The sequence below is a fragment of the Tenrec ecaudatus genome, chromosome 2 (genome assembly GCF_050624435.1).
Source record: "Tenrec ecaudatus isolate mTenEca1 chromosome 2, mTenEca1.hap1, whole genome shotgun sequence".
Taxonomy (NCBI): domain Eukaryota; kingdom Metazoa; phylum Chordata; class Mammalia; order Afrosoricida; family Tenrecidae; genus Tenrec; species Tenrec ecaudatus.
The window spans coordinates 280,359,046-280,374,974 of NC_134531.1; the positions used below are offsets into that span (position 1 = coordinate 280,359,046).

Below are 15,929 nucleotides of genomic sequence, written 5' to 3' on the forward strand. Positions count from 1 at the left end.
AGAGATATTGGGGTTCAAGACTGATCAGTGTTCACATTTGTTGGAACTCAGTTAAAGCCGGGGTATTAGAACAAATGTGCAGACATCCAGTAAGTCACCGAAACGGTATTTCCAGAGTTTGAACACACATGGGGCGTACAGACAATTAAGTATCAATGATTAGACCTCACAGCCGGTTCCTTACGAGACATAAAATAACATTAACGGCTTGGAAAAATAATTTAAAAGTAAAACTTCCTAAGCTTGCCTAACGCTTCATGAACCGTATATATTCGAGTATAAGCAGACTTGAATTATCAGCCGAGGCACCTAATTGTACCACAGAACTGCGTAAAAAATGTGCTGAGGAACTCGGCTTATATACGAGTATATACAGCAGGCCAACCATTTGACAAGTGTCTTCTGCTACTGTCACTGGTCGGGTTCACTCAGAGAAGCGCTTCCCAGGGGTTTCAAGGCTGTAACTTCAGATCACCAGGCTGCGCTCTGGGAATGTCCTGAGTGTCTTTAAACGGCCAAACTTGCAATGAGTGGCTGTTAGTACCATACGGGGAGAGCTACTTTCAAAGCATTCACAGAAACTAGCAGGTAACAAAATATTTATTTTATTGTAAAATTAAAAAGACAAGCAAAAGTAGTTAACAGTTCCAAAGCAGAGCAATACAAATGTATAAATTATTGCCATCTTAAAAGAAAAGTTTAACAGCTAAGTAATGTCTAGCGCTTTGAAACCAACTTGGTTTTCACCACAGTAGTTCCAGGTTCTTTTCCTAAGTGTCTTACGTAATTCTGAAAAATAAAACTGTAACATCAGATAGATTTAGTTTGATAACTTTAGTATATGCTACTCTGTTTTAAATCAAGGCTGATATAGAGATAAAATTAGTAAAAGCAGGAGTGACATTTAATAAGAGCCATTAATGGGCACTTTGCAATTTACCTCATCTTAGAAGTAATGGGATAGAAATAAACACTCTAGTTGAAGGAAAAAAATACACATTCACTAAAATTATCTTTGCTTTAAGGGGAAAGTTTAACTTTTTAATATTTTGGAGGGAGGAGAAGGAAAATACCCAACCCTCTGATAAACACATATTTATATCTTTGACTTTGGCAAACAAAATTGTAGGATAAGTCATTATTACTAAAATGCATTAATCTGGACACAAAAGACCAGGAAGAAATACCTTAAAAGCTAGATGTTAAAAGAAAACCTTAACACTAGAGATTACGCTGTAGTTCATATGCACATAAACAGGCAAAAGCTACTTAACAGGTGAGTGCATTGTAACAAGGGCAAGAAAGATGAGGTGAACTGAAAATACTGGCACACAAGACAGAGCCTGTTTTACTGCAACAAGGGGCCACTTGTGACTGTGCCAGAGGCCTGTTAGCATTCCCGTACACGAGCCTCCCCGCAGCCCCAGGCAACTCCCACCAAAGTGAACTGAGCAAAAACTACCTGGTGAGGGTATTAGGGTTTAGTGACGCTCACCATGAGTTTCTTCAAACGTTCCCACCAATATACATTATAAGATGCAATTAAACACTGAAATGAGACCTTTGCTATAGCCACGTCCAAACACAAGTTATTTAAATAATTTTAGAGTACTAAATTTAAAAAAGTACTTTAAAATGTTGAAATATCTTACTTTACCCTAAATAATAACATCAATAACTAATTGCAAACATATACTGGGGGAAAAATATAACAGAACATTACATAATACCATTTAGAAGCTTTCATGTACAAGTAACTTACTTTTTATGGTCATTAAACTGAACCTCCCCATAACAAGCCACACATAATATAGTCTCTAAAATTTTCTACTTAAGTTTACCACGTATACATTGTGTATTATATCACATGTTAACAAAAATAATTTCTTCCCTAGAAAAACCCAAACTGGTAAATATTAACAAAGATTCAAAATATTTTAGAGACCTCGAAAAAAAACTGACAGACAAGCAACACTGTCAACACCAAGATACAGAATCTACAAGCAATTTTTAAAAGTTAACCTTTTAAACCAGTTCAAGTAACAAAGTCAATGGTAAAATGAAAAGTCAAGAAATCATAATGTATCTGTCAAGAGATTAATAATAAAGTATACGCTGACTATATTTCTGAATCATTTTCCAACATGAACTTATTTAAAAAATAATCCTTAGATGTATAGAAAAATGGGCACTTTGTGGTGAAATGAACATATCATTCTAAAAAGTAAGAACATTTCATTGCTCCAACATTGTACATATGAAGTGACATGATCAAACAAAAAATAGTATTCTGATACCGGAATCATCTATTATTGGTACCACAATGTCTTAAAGCACATGACTTTTTCAGATTAAATTTAGGTATTAAATATTGCAATTTAAGGATGCGATGATAATCTTTTAAAATTTTGATTCTGGGTTCAATTAAATTTTTAAGAGATTTAGAAACTTTAATCTCTTATCTTATAGTCAAAATCACTTTTGACTTCTGTTGAACAATTCAACTTGTCTAGCTATGAAATCTAACTTGAAGCAAGCACACCAGTATATTTCACAGCTCTTAAATCAGTAAGTCCTCAAAATGTTAGTGATGGCTGATTGGCAGTGTGCCTTTTCACATTTCTCACACTGATACTACAGATTATGAGATTTTCTTCTAAACTTCCCAACAACTGAATAGTGAACCCAATGTTTCTGGTATGACATGTCCTCTCAAGTTGGAACCTAACTTTGACCCCTTACCCTTATAATTGCATATATAACAATTGCATATTTAATCAACATTTCTAATATACTATATGTTTAACAATCTCAGTAAACTGCTGTGCAAAACACTTCAGACAGAATTTCATCCAAATAAAGTACTGAATACCAGCACCATGGATATTTTTAAACAGCACCTTTCCTTTCCTTTGGAGAAAGTAAAAATACGTAAGTGGAACTAATCAGCATACCTGATGATAAAGGCCTAACGTGTACATAATTCCATCCAATGTTTTCAAGCTCATTAGTAAAGCTATGTATTTGCCAAACACTCTGTAAGAGACAAACACTCTCTTTGGATAACACTGTTGCACTCTGGGCTGCACTGCTGGGCTCATATTCTGGAAACATGCTACTACTCATAGCAAATGCCAACACGTCCTTTTTTATATGATGGGCCCTAAATAGTCTACAGAGAGTTATACCCTAAGTAATCTAAATAGGATTATAGCAAAAAAGGGTAAAGTCAAATTTGAAAATATGACCATAAGTAAACATTAACATAATTACTGGCATAAACAGGTAATGTCTTTATGCAACTTGTAAATTTACAGAGACCTTGGTATTGCACATATTAAATTCATCAATGCATCCCAGACCCTGGAATTAAAATCTACTTTGGTTGACCCAAATAACTGAGAAAAACTGAAAACATCTTTCAAAAGCTCCCTCCCAAAAGCTTCATACTTAAAAAATAAAACAAAGAAATATAGGATCAATGGAATACCATCAAGCAAATCTAATACATTTTAGCATTAAAAAGTAGTTTTCTATCAGAATGGTCTCGTGAAATATTGTTTGTGTTCGAGACTACCCATGCCAAAGTAGACTGCCAGTTATAAGGCAGCAGTCACTTATATTTATGTATGAAGCTGTCAAATGCATGGGCTTTTCATTGGATCCTTTAAAGCGAAGGATGTCCTTCTGACATCCTTTAAGTTATAAACAGCATCTAGAGCCCACTTTAACTCTGACTTCGTAGTAGGCTTTTATTCTAATATACTAGTAAAAAAAAACCATCTAGTTAATTGAACTAATAAATTAGTTAAGAACTCTGAAAACATCATAAGCAACTTGACAGAATATCCTTTTTAAAACGAGCTCATTTTTTGAATTGGAAATTATATCTCTGTGGATAAGCAATCCTCTTCATTCCTAATTTTAGAAAAGTAAAATACAGAGGGTTTTTTGCCATTAAATTGAAATGATATTGACAAATAATTTGGGCAGTTTAGTGAATGAATTCTTGACCCTTTAAAGTGGCACACTGAATAGTTTTTAACATTTTAAAAAGACGAGACAGCAACTACACAGCACATGCAATTTGAGGATATGGGATACTGCCGTTGGCTTGGACAGTCTTTTGGCTGACTTTGTTCAAATTCTAGCATATCAAAGGAATTAGATCAAAAGTAAATGAAGTAGAAGAGGATTGTTTTCTTTATGGAGATTAACCCAAAACAAGCTCACTGCCATCGAGTTGATTCCAGTGACCCTATATAAGGGGAGGGAAGAACTGCCCCTGTGGGTTTCCACATGGTTTACACGAGTAGAAAGTGACATCACTCTCCTGTGGAGTGGCGGGTAAATTTGAACTGACCTTGCGGTTAGCAGTCCAAAGTGTCTGCCACTACACAAGGGCTCCAACTTAAGTAGACAGAAAAAAAACTGTATTAGCATTTTCTTCCTAACCTAATTTACAATAGCTTTCGTTAGAAAAAATAATGTATTTTATTTACTTGGATACTTGCTTTAAAAAATGATCAATTCTGCTTTCATGAGTTACTAGAAGGCAAAACATGTCAAATAGATTTCTATTCCAAAATATTTTTTTCTTTGTTAAACAAGATAGTCGTAAAAACACTGTTTTGAGCATAAAATGCACTGATCTGAAATATGAATATATTCACACGTGGACGTGTAAACATCATACAGAGCCATTCAAATACACATTTATAAAGAGAATGGAAAGGTATCTAAAATAGCATTTATATATAAAATTCCCATATTAAAATATTGCCAATAATAAATAAGGTGAATATTATGAATACTATTAGCCTCTTAAAAATTATCTCTAGGAGTTCAGACTAATCTAAGGAGTTAGTCTTCTATTGTTAGAATAGATTAATTTAAATTAAAAAATGCTTTAATAAAATCACATTGTAACAGTATCTTTAAGTAGTCATATGTGGTCAGAGAGGGTGGGCATTTAGTAATTATGAAACGATTCCCAAAATGATTAATCCTAAAAAGATTAGAGTCCAGTGATCTGCTTTATTTGATGAGGATGTTAAATACCACCTTAAGCATTGCAAAAGTAACCACTATAAAAGAATAAACTAGCTTTCTTCACACTTTACATGGCCGGCAGACCGCGTGTCAGTGGAACTCAGCTGCTCATGGGCAGGTGTGGCTTCACGCCTGCGCGGCCCACCTGCAGGCACGGTAACTTAGAGCAGTTCTTGAGGAGCTGCTCAATGGCGACGTGGCGGACGTGCAGCTCCGAGGCCAGAGAGTCTTTCTCCTGCACTTGCTGCGTTAACTCTTCAAAAACTTCTGTAACGATGAAAATGTTATTAGGGAAAGATTTTCAAGGACACTGCAGCGCTCTCCATAAAGCTTTTTGCAATTTTATTATTATTATTCTAGGTAGTCTGTCTATTTTCCCCACCTAGCGAACTGGAAGGAATTTCCTTGGTAGTCCAACAGTTAATCCTCAGCTGCGAACCGAAAGTCAGTGGTTCAAGCACTCCACCTTTTCAAAAATTTACTGCCTGTCAGGGGAGAAGGCCTGCGATCCACGTTGGCCTGGGAACCTTACAGTGTAGGTCTACTTCACGTGGGGTCACTGTGACTTGTGATTGACTTGGGAGCACACAATAGTAAGTCAATTGATACTGTGTTGCTTTTTCCTTCCAGTGAAACACAAAAGTCGTAAGATAGGACTAGAGTTAGCAGAAACGAATCCCTGGCCACATCTGCACCACCTCTCCCAATTAGAATCTGTAAATACTTTAGTATAACCCATGGACAGGAAGTATCCATTAGGACCCAGGCCTGAAAACTCTTTTAAGAGGTCCTGGAATCAGAGTACTTGAATTTTGTATTCTTTGTCCTTTTTCTTATGAGATTCAGAGTAAGCATCAATTTCCTCTGTAGATCAAGAATAATGACAGTAAATACCTCACAGGGATACTATGAGGATGAAGTAAGATCAGGTTCTTTCAACGATATACATACTTAACCAATAAACTGCTATCACTGCTATATTTATTATTCAGAGAAACTGTACAGCCAGGAAAGACCACTAATTTGGGGGTGAGAATCCTTTGGAGCCTTTTGAAAAACTCACTGCCATCATGTCATCTTTTTCACACAGAGTAACTGGTGGTTTTAAACGGCTGACCTTGTGGTAAGCTGCCTACCACATAGCCCACTAAGCCACTAGTAGGTAGCATAAAGTTAACACAAATGGTCAATCAATCAAAAGGGTAGAGGTTCTAGGCCATCCCCAGATGACTCAAAGGCAGGCCTAGTGATGTGATTTTAATGAAAATTTGGTAATTGAAAACCCTATGGAGAACACATTTTTACTTGACACTCAGAGCTGCCATATATCTGAATTGCTTCACTTGATGGCAAATAGTTAGAATCTTTAATCTGCTTGTGATTTATATACAAAGGGCGCTTTCAAAAAGTAAAGGAAAAACTGCCATTATCTACAGATTCTTATAAATGAGAGTCATCTCTCTGAGAGAGAGAGAGAGAGAGAGAGAGAGAGAGAGAGAGAGAGAATATTCGGGAAATTGGAGGACACTTGGTGTTCATATTTGATGATGTTCAGAAATGATTAATTTGGTTTTTATTCACCCATACTGTTCTCATTATTCTCACACATATTTGCAGCCTTCCATGAAGAACTATTCAGAAGTATACCTATACCGTGCCAGCACATTAGTAGGTAGTTAATAAAATGTTACTAAGAGCTGGGAAATGATAGAACATTCATTTTTACTTAAAAATCTTTTTTTTGATAGGTCAAAATGAAAGGTTTTTTTTTGCTTTGGATATTGCTGCTGGTTCTAATCTTATTTCCAAATTTAAATGCAGATGGCACTAATGATACCCTATTACACAAGATTTGCTGTATCAAAATTTTCATATACAAAAAGCCCTGATTGCTCACCTTGAATTTGTTGCTGAAGCACTGCATTCAGCTTCTGTACCTCACCAAGACTCATTGAATCCACTGCAACATAAAAATCATTATTACTATTGCCACAGTCTGGGAAAGTAAGCTGCCTAAATTACTAACAAGTGTCTTGATTTAATAAATATTTACATGTGTCCATCAACATAGCATTTAGTAGTACCCCAAGGATTAACCATCCATTAACTTTTACAGTTTGAGGTAGTTTTCAAATTCTGACCACAGCCCACAATAAGTAATGTATTTTATGTCACTGCCAATTCACAACTACTCTCCACTTGAAATACACTTCACCAAAACCATGCTTTAGCTTTTTAATAATGCTAGCAACTAGTCATTAATTGATTTTGATTAAGTACTACAGAGCTGACCTGCAGAATGAAAAAAATGAATATTATGAAAATAAAAAAGTCTCTACATAGATAATATGTAGAAATAAGAAATTATGTAAATACCCATGGTTCCCTCTAGCTGTAAGCTATCTAAATTTCAAATCAATGAAAACTACTTGTTTCTGTGGAAACAGATGCAGAAAGAATGAACTGTTTCCAACTGTAAAATAAAGGCACACATTACCGTTGGTCTTCAGTAAAATGCCAGCATTTTGCTTTTGAAGTGCTGCCCCCATTCAATTAGCCTTATAAGGGATAAGTAATGGGACTTCATGCTAGCCCAAGGTAGTTAGTTCTAAACTATTGGAGGCCTGTACATTCCCATTCAGCTTGTTGATATTATCCAGTTTAATAATTTTGAGACCGCAAAATATCAATGCCCAGGTCTGTCTAAATAAGATAGGCTGGATGAACAATCTGGAGAAGAAAGCAACGGGACTGACAGTTCTGGGGGACATGGGAGAGGGGCGGGTGGGGGAGAAAGTAAGCAGTGTTAACAAACCCAGGGACACGGGAAGAACAAGTGATCCAAATTGGTGGTGAGGTGGGTATGGGAGGCCTGGTAGGGCATGATAAAGGGTAATGTAACGAAGAGGAATTGCTGAAACCCAGGTGGGGATGGAGCATGATAGTGTGACAGGAGGAAAGTCAAGGGAAATAGAGAAAAGAGCTGGGAGGCAAAGGGCATTTATAGAGGTCTAGACAAAGACGTGTACATGCAAATATATATGAGGATGGGGAAATAGATCTATGTGTCTATATTTATAGGTTTAGTATGAAGGTAGCAGAAGGACATTGGGCCTCCACTCAAGTACTCCCTCAATGCAGGAATACTTTCTTCTATTAAGTTGGCATTCTGATGCTCACCTTCCCGACACAACCTCTGAAGACAAAGCGGGTGAATAAGCAAATGTGGCCAAGAAAGCTGATGGTGGACAGCTATAAAAAGATATAGCGTCTGGGGTCTTAAAAACTTGAAGGTAAACAAGCGACCATCTAGCTCAGAATCAACAAAGCCCACATGGAAGAAGCACACCAGCCTGTGCGATCATGAGGTGTTGAAGGGATCAGGTACAAGGCATCATCAGAACAAAAAAATCTTAACCACAGTGAATGGGGGGGGGGGAAGTACAGAGTGGAGACCCAAGGTTCATTTGTCCGCTATTGGAGATCCCCTTGCACAGGGGTCTAGGGGAGGAGACTAAGCCAGTCAAGGTGCAATGTAGCAACGATCAAATATACAACTTTCCTCTAGTTTCTAAATGCTTCCTCCGCCCTCAATCCCCCCACTATCATAATCCGAATTCTACCTTGTTTAAGTCTGGCTAGACCAGAGGATGTACACTGGTACAGATAGGAACTGGAAACACAGGGAATCCAGGACGGATGATCCCTTCAGGATCAGTGGTGAGAGTGGCGATACTGGGAGAGTAGAGGGAGAGTAGGTTGGAAAGAGGGAACTGATTACAAGGATCTACATGTGACCTCCTTCCTGGGGGACGGACAACAAAAAAGTGGGTGAAGGGAGTCATCAGACAGTGCAAGACATGACAAAATAATAATTCATAAATTATCAAGATCAAGGGCTCATGAGGGAGGGGGAGTGGAAAGGGAGGGGGGAAAAAAAGAGGACCTGATGCCAAGGGCTTAAGTGGAAAGCAAATGCTTTGAGGATGAGGGCAATGAATGTACAGATGTGCTTTACACCATTGATGTATGCATGGATTGTGATAAGAGTTGTATGAGCCCTTAATAAAACGATTTTTAAAGAGTGGGGAAAAAATGTAAATACATAGCTTCTGGGGAAAAACAAATGCCTAGGGCATACCCCTGAGTATTTCAGAAGTGGTGGTGAATTTTAAGCATTTCCTCTTTTTTGCTAAGGCCAACCTGTCATTTTAAATACTTTATTATATATGTCATTCTTTAAAATTATTAAGATATTATGTACATATAATACCATGAAATAAAACCAGAAAAACCAGCCACCCAAACGTCACTTCTCTTCCTTTTACTTACACTCTTCTCTGCTGTAATGGGGGTGCTGTGTCTGGACACTAGGCTCTGCAGTAGAGATGGCCTCCTCTTCTCTCTGTGACTGGTTATGACGATGAGGCCACAATATACTCTCAGGGCATATATTCGTACCTGAATCTTGCAACATTGAAAGTCCAAAGTCAGTATTTTCCCTCTGCTCCAAAATTCTTTGTGTACAGTTTGAAAGGCCACCTGCAGTTCCGTGTATCCATTTTGCAGAATATTTTGGTACTTGTGAGTCGAACTGTGGAAGTAACTTTTTATCTGGTTTATGTCTGAAGTTAAACAGGTGATGCTGGGGATTTTTAGAGCATTCCGAATCTGCATCTAGATCCTTATTTTGTGCATACTGTACAATCCAGTTTATTTTTTTACTGAAAATGGTTTTAACTTCTTCATAAGTACTTTTTGAGAGCTTAGATCTAGGACAATCCTGGTTTGCAATCAAATGGTATTTTTCGAAACAGTCTTTATGGCCTCGTAATGATCTAGTGTGCAAGAGATTAGATTTTGGTACTCCTGCGGGGAAGAAAAACATAAATTCAACAAACTCCTGTTAGAATACGCCGATTTTACTAAAGCACAGTTGCTGACAATTTGTAAATCAGAAGAAATTCTAAAGAAATGGTATTAATAATATGGAATATGGTCTAATATTTGTTTCCATGCAAATTGCATATACAGTACCACGCACACAGAAATATCTTATAAGTAGCTAAGCCTTTCTTAAAACTACATGATTCAAATTTAATCCTAGTTCAGAGACATAATACTGTATTCAGAATAAACACCACTACTGAACTCATCAATATAACTTTATAGAATTATCTTGGCCTTGTAATACTTCATTTATACTCCTGAGGTACACATATGCAAAATTTCTATTTTAAAACTCAACACTAGAAATGCTCAGTAATTTTATTTTTAAAGCAGCTAATTATATTTTTAAATGATTAGTTATATTGCTATGGGGGAAAGCAAAATCAAGACTGAAAAATATAGATGAACAACCCCAAAGTCAAAGAACTGCTAGCATTTATCTTTTATACGAGAGCTCCCAATGTCTTATATATTTTGTACTTAATTCAACTTATAAAAATAATTGCACCTTCTAGAAGAAATTCATGAAGTAAAATTATTTTTCACCTAGTAAATTGTCAAGATGTAATAGCCAGCATAATTCTTCCTCCAACAAATTTCTTGTTATATACCAGAAACAATAGAAATCCTTCCCTTACATTTTCCCTCTCCTACGTTCCTGGAAGAATTTCAGAATGCAACCCTCCTTGCACCCTTGTTGTTGTGATGTGGATCTGATTCAGAGCGGATGCTATGAGCAAGCAACGCTTCAAAATGCAGAAACCCATTGGCTGGAAACGAAAACTTGCCACATCTAACCAGTTTATACTTTTTTATTTTTTTAAACCAGTTTATACTTGCTCACCTTTGAAAACCATGTTGAAAGTTACTCAGGTGAACTAAATTTAAAAAGTTTTAACTAACTCATCAGAATACATTCTGTATTATTATCCTTAGCTTTCAAATTCAATGTCATTACAATTTTATTAACTGAACTCTAAACGAAGAGCAAGACAATGAAATATTTGCCTATCGGTGGCAGTAAGTTGTAAATATTAATTTCTTTTAAAAAAGATACAGCATCAGGCAATGGTAGCACTTGCCAAAAACTGCCCAAACCAGTGTTCCACTGGCTTGGCTTCTCTTAGTTCTCCCAAGAGTTTTGTGTGCTACGTGGGCAGCCGCTCCTGCATGAGAACAGTATACATAGATGTGCATCAGGCCCTCCCACAAGGTAAACTCAAAAGCTTTCCACAATACAAAACATATTTTAAAACAACTCCATATACATTATATTTGCCAATTTGCTATTTATACGAAAACTGTGCTTAAGTGTATATGTATTTACCAGCTCTTAAGTAAGTAGGCCTAATCTCTAGCAACATAATACTTTTAAGTCAAAAATCTCAAAGTTCTGTTCAGTAATGTGTACATCATCAAAAATAGTGAATAAACAGATGAAGTACATAGCCTCTATTAATTAGGATAAAAACATTAAAATTTACTACATGTTTTAGATAATACTGCTATTGAATTGATTATGACTCACAGAGATCCTATAGGACAGGGTAGAACTGTCCCTGTGGGTTTCTGAAACTGCAACTTTTTTTTCCTTCCAATCATTTTATCGGGGCTTATATAGCTCTTATATCCATATATCCATATATCCATCCATCCATCCATCCATCCATCCATCCATCGTGACAAGCACAAATGTAGCCATCATTTTCAAAACATTTCCTTTCTACTTGAGTCCTTGTACCAGGCTCCTTTGTCTCACTCCCTCCCTCACTCCCTCCCAAACCCTTGAAAATTTTAAAATTGTTTTTTATGTCTTACACTGTCCGATGTCTTTCTTCACACTTTTCTACTGTCCGTCTCCCAGGGAGGGGGCTACATGTAGATCCTTGTGATCGGTTCCCCGTTCCCCCCCACCTTCCCTCCACCCTCCTGGGAAACTAACTCTGTATGAGAGAAGAAAGTCTCATTCTTTTTCCTGTGGAGCAGCTGGTGGTCTTGAACTGCTCATCTTTCCGCTAGCCGCCCAATATGTAACCACTATGCCACCAGGGCTCCTAATTTTAGATAAGACAAGAAAGATAGCACAGGTTATAGAGCAAGTAAAGAATATTCTATTTGAGTCCAAACTTACTGCTCTACTTTAAGAGTAGGTAAGCAAACCAACCTGGAACTTGTTTACTAACTTTGGAAAACTCATAAAATAGTTTATGTCCTGTGAACTCTAAGGGCTTGTTGATAGCTAATCCAATCAAACAGTAAATGGTATTATTCTCAGTTGATGCCTTAGCTCTAATATATTATCATCAATGATTTAGTTGAATCTAGGGTAAATGTTGAGGCGTTCCGGTGGCTGAGTGGTTACATGTTGGGTTGCTAACTTCATGGTCAGCAGTTCAAAACACTGGCTGCCCTGCAGGAGAAAAGACTTAACTGAATGCTGCTAAGTGTTTATATAAAACTAATATCCTGATATATGTACTCTAGAATTTTAACAATAAGTGAATTAAAGATGTCTATGTGAAGAAAAATGTTCTTTAAATTCCAATGTTTCTTAATGATTCATTCGATATTCACTTTCTCCCCCACATATTTTCTTTTAAAACATTTATCTCCTGAATCAATGTTAGGAACCAAGATAAGCAACAGAGTATAAGCATAGAAATAATCTAGTCAGAGGAACAGCAAATTATTAAACTACATTAAATTTATTGCTAAAATATAAATACGAGATAAAATTTTAATTTTTAGGCATTAGGAGAAAAATCCCATATAAATGGCCCGAAAAGTGTCAAAGGCAGTAAGAGGTCTGAATACACGTTTAGAATAGCTGTTTACTGGGCATTTCCACTTATAACACAGGAGTTACATGGGCTCCTCAACCTTGTCCCACCTACACTAAACTCTTTTCTATTCATTTTTAGCATCCAAACCCCAACCATATCCTTTTCTTAAGTCAGGCAACCAACTGCCCAAGGAAGAAACCTAGACGTTCTTCTTGACAACTAACTTCTCCCTCTCTTTAGTTCCAGATATTGCACCATTATCATTTTCCCCTATAAAATCTGGCGCCTACATTTCAAATCCTGCATCATTCTGAGTGCCACTATACTACCTGAATCATTATCATCACCTGTCTAGTCTCCAATTCCTTTTCTAACAAATACATCTGGGTCAGGCTGCCTACTGGCCTTTATCTCCTGCAAGAGTCATGCTTTAACCGAGAAAAGGGATCACCTTTGTCATCTACACACATCCTCAATACCCTAATGTGGGGCACATAGTGGAGGCTTAAAAATAGTGGTTAAAAAAAATAAAGGGGAAAAAGAAGTGTACTAAGAGAAAACAAAAATAATCATGGTTGCTAATTATCATTCAAGGTCAACTACAATGCAATTTTTACCCAATTGAGAAAGGAAAGCAAATGTGATTCAGCCAACCAGCTGTGATGCATACTTAGTTTAATGGTCATTAGTTTGAAGAATTGATATGTGGCATGGATAGTGATTGCAATCTTGTGGATGGACAGTGTTGCCATTCAGTGTGTCAAGCAAAATCACGAATGTCTACACTGACTCTATAAGAAAACGGTTTTATGTACACTGACAAGCTCATTCATCCAGATTTGTACCTTAGAAACTTCTTTAGCTGTCATTTATACTAAAATTTGAAACATTACTGGGTTGTAACATTCAATTGGAAAATATACTTACGCTTTCATACCTTAAAATATCTACTCAGTAACTGAGAAGATACAAAATTCAAGAAATGTAACTCATTAACTACGTACTTTAGAGATGATATTAGGAGGGCCCAGTTTCTGAAGGGTATCATGGTTGCTAACAGGATTAACACAAAAAGAAGAAACTCAAGGTGATGTTCTGACCCTGGCTGCAACAAAGGGCTCAAATGTGGCAACAATTGTGAAGAGGGCCGTGGGCCTGGGCAATGTTTCACTCTGTTGTAGACAAGTGTGGTAGAGTCAAATTTCTTAAAATGACTCAAGTTTCTCTAACTCCCACCAAAAGATTGGGTGTGAGTATGCAAATAGTTTGTGTAACACTCAAAAAAGGAGACTGGTCACAGTTTTGTTACCATCACCCCCACGCCCACCCCGCTATATGGATGAGCTATCTTTGAAGCAGAGGAGGGAAACCAGAAGGGCCCTGGAAAAGCATTCAAGATCTTTGATTCAAGTGGCAAAGGCCACTGAGCCCCCATGCACAGAAACTCAGTGGGGCTATGAAACCATGGGAGAATGACAAGCAGGCTGGCTTCCTTGGAGACAAAGGCCATAGGAACATGTGGCTGACAGGCTGGGAACTGGAGGGAGACTTTTTTGCTAGGAGGAGACCAAGACTGGCCTTACTGTTTGCCCATCTGTGACTTGTGGAAGCCCACTAATTTTCTGGAGAAATCTCTTCAATTGGAGTTGTCTGAGTTGTGTGTGGTCACTACAAGAAAGTACCAACCCCAGCATAGTGTAGAGTGGTGTGGGAGAAACAGTGTCAGAGAGGGTAAGGAGAGATGAGCCTTAGAGGCTTGGCTGACTCCTGCCTGTGGCAATAGGGAAGCCAGAGGAAGTTAGCGACGCCCACCTCCACTGCTGCTAATTGCACTAGGGGCATACTAGGTTGGAAAAGACTTACACACGCCTAAGCAATGTCATATGCACATGTGGAACAGATTCTTTTTAGTCTAGAAAACAATGTGAGTAATCCACGTAGTAGCAGTATGCATGTGGTCTTCTATACTCATTTTACTTGTTCTACCTCATCAGTTTAAATGAACACAGGAGAGCCAACTACTACCAGAGATACAGTGAGTTTCTCAACTGGCTTTCAGTTTTAATTGCATTTTCCAGTGTTATGAGCACTAATTGGTTTGCTCAGCAGTTTTTGAAAAGGAGTATGTCTAAATTGAATTGAAGTAAATTAATAGTTTTTAGGAGCTGAATTACAAGTTTTCAAATTAGTTCACATAAAAATTTCTGGGCTAATAAAACCTTGACAGTCAATGTAACAACATGCTATTATGAAAAATCCTTCAAAACCCACCTCAAAAATGTGATTACTTTTCTAAATCCTAGAATAAATAATTTTTAGAGTACTGGTCCTAAAACAAGATACACCGACTCAGTGGCTGAAACAATGGGCTCAAATAACACTGTGAGCATGAAGCAGGACTGGGCAGTGTTTTGTTCTGTTGTACACAGCACTGCTTTGAGTCAGAACCAATTCCACAGCATCTAACAAAAATAAGACCTTTAAACTCGCAACTGTGATTGCTTCTTTTAAAGTTTTTATTTCTTTTCTTTATGGACAGAGGTAATTCAGGCATTTATGTAGTCTGTATATTTCTGTATAGACCATGGTATTTAAAAAATGTTACACTAAACAAAACCATCAAGTTATAGTCAACAGTTTTCTCTCCCCTTTTCTTAATTGTCCATGCTCCTCCCTCAGTTTGCCTTTCGGAGCTGCCTTTTGAAATATTCTTTTCAGCATTCTGACTTCAACATTTCTTCCATGTGCCTTAGCTACTCTACGGTCAAGAGCAAGTTTCAGGGTCTTTTCCACCATCCGCTTTGATCTTTTCTTTCTTTCCTGTCTTTTCAATGACTTTTTGCTTTCTTCATGAAAGATGTTTCTGATGTCCTCCCCCAGCTAATCTGGTCTTCTGCCCTTGTGTTCAATGTGCCAAATTTGTTGAGATGTTCTCAGAATTCAGGTGAGATAGACCTAAAGGTCGCACCTTGACTCTTGTGCATGTTTTTATTTTCTTCAGTTTTCCCTCAACTTATACATGAGCGACTGATGGTTTGGTTCAGCAGTTCATCTTGGCTCAGTTTTAGCTGCTGATATTGAGCTTCTCCATTGGCTGTTCTGAGAGATCTAGTCAATTTGACTTCTGGGAATTCAATCTGGAAA

The 15,929-nt window shown here is 37.3% G+C and overlaps 1 protein-coding gene across 2 annotated transcripts in view; it reads right to left on the reverse strand.

The window, feature by feature from the left end:
• Positions 1-582: 582 nt before the first annotated feature.
• C2H21orf91 (chromosome 2 C21orf91 homolog) overlaps positions 583-15,929 on the reverse strand; it is a 35,065-nt gene continuing 19,718 nt past the window's right edge. Inside the window, exons 3-5 of one of the 2 annotated variants that reach the window (XM_075542470.1) lie at positions 9,385-9,519; positions 6,950-7,012; positions 583-5,319 (exon numbers count right to left, since the gene is read on the reverse strand). In XM_075542470.1, coding sequence (XP_075398585.1) covers positions 5,153-5,319; positions 6,950-7,012; positions 9,385-9,519 — 365 coding nt within the window. In that variant the 3' untranslated portion in view covers positions 583-5,152. Of the gene's footprint in view, positions 5,320-6,949; positions 7,013-9,384; positions 9,922-15,929 lie in introns of both variants that reach the window. The other variant, XM_075542469.1, reaches the window with a different exon arrangement.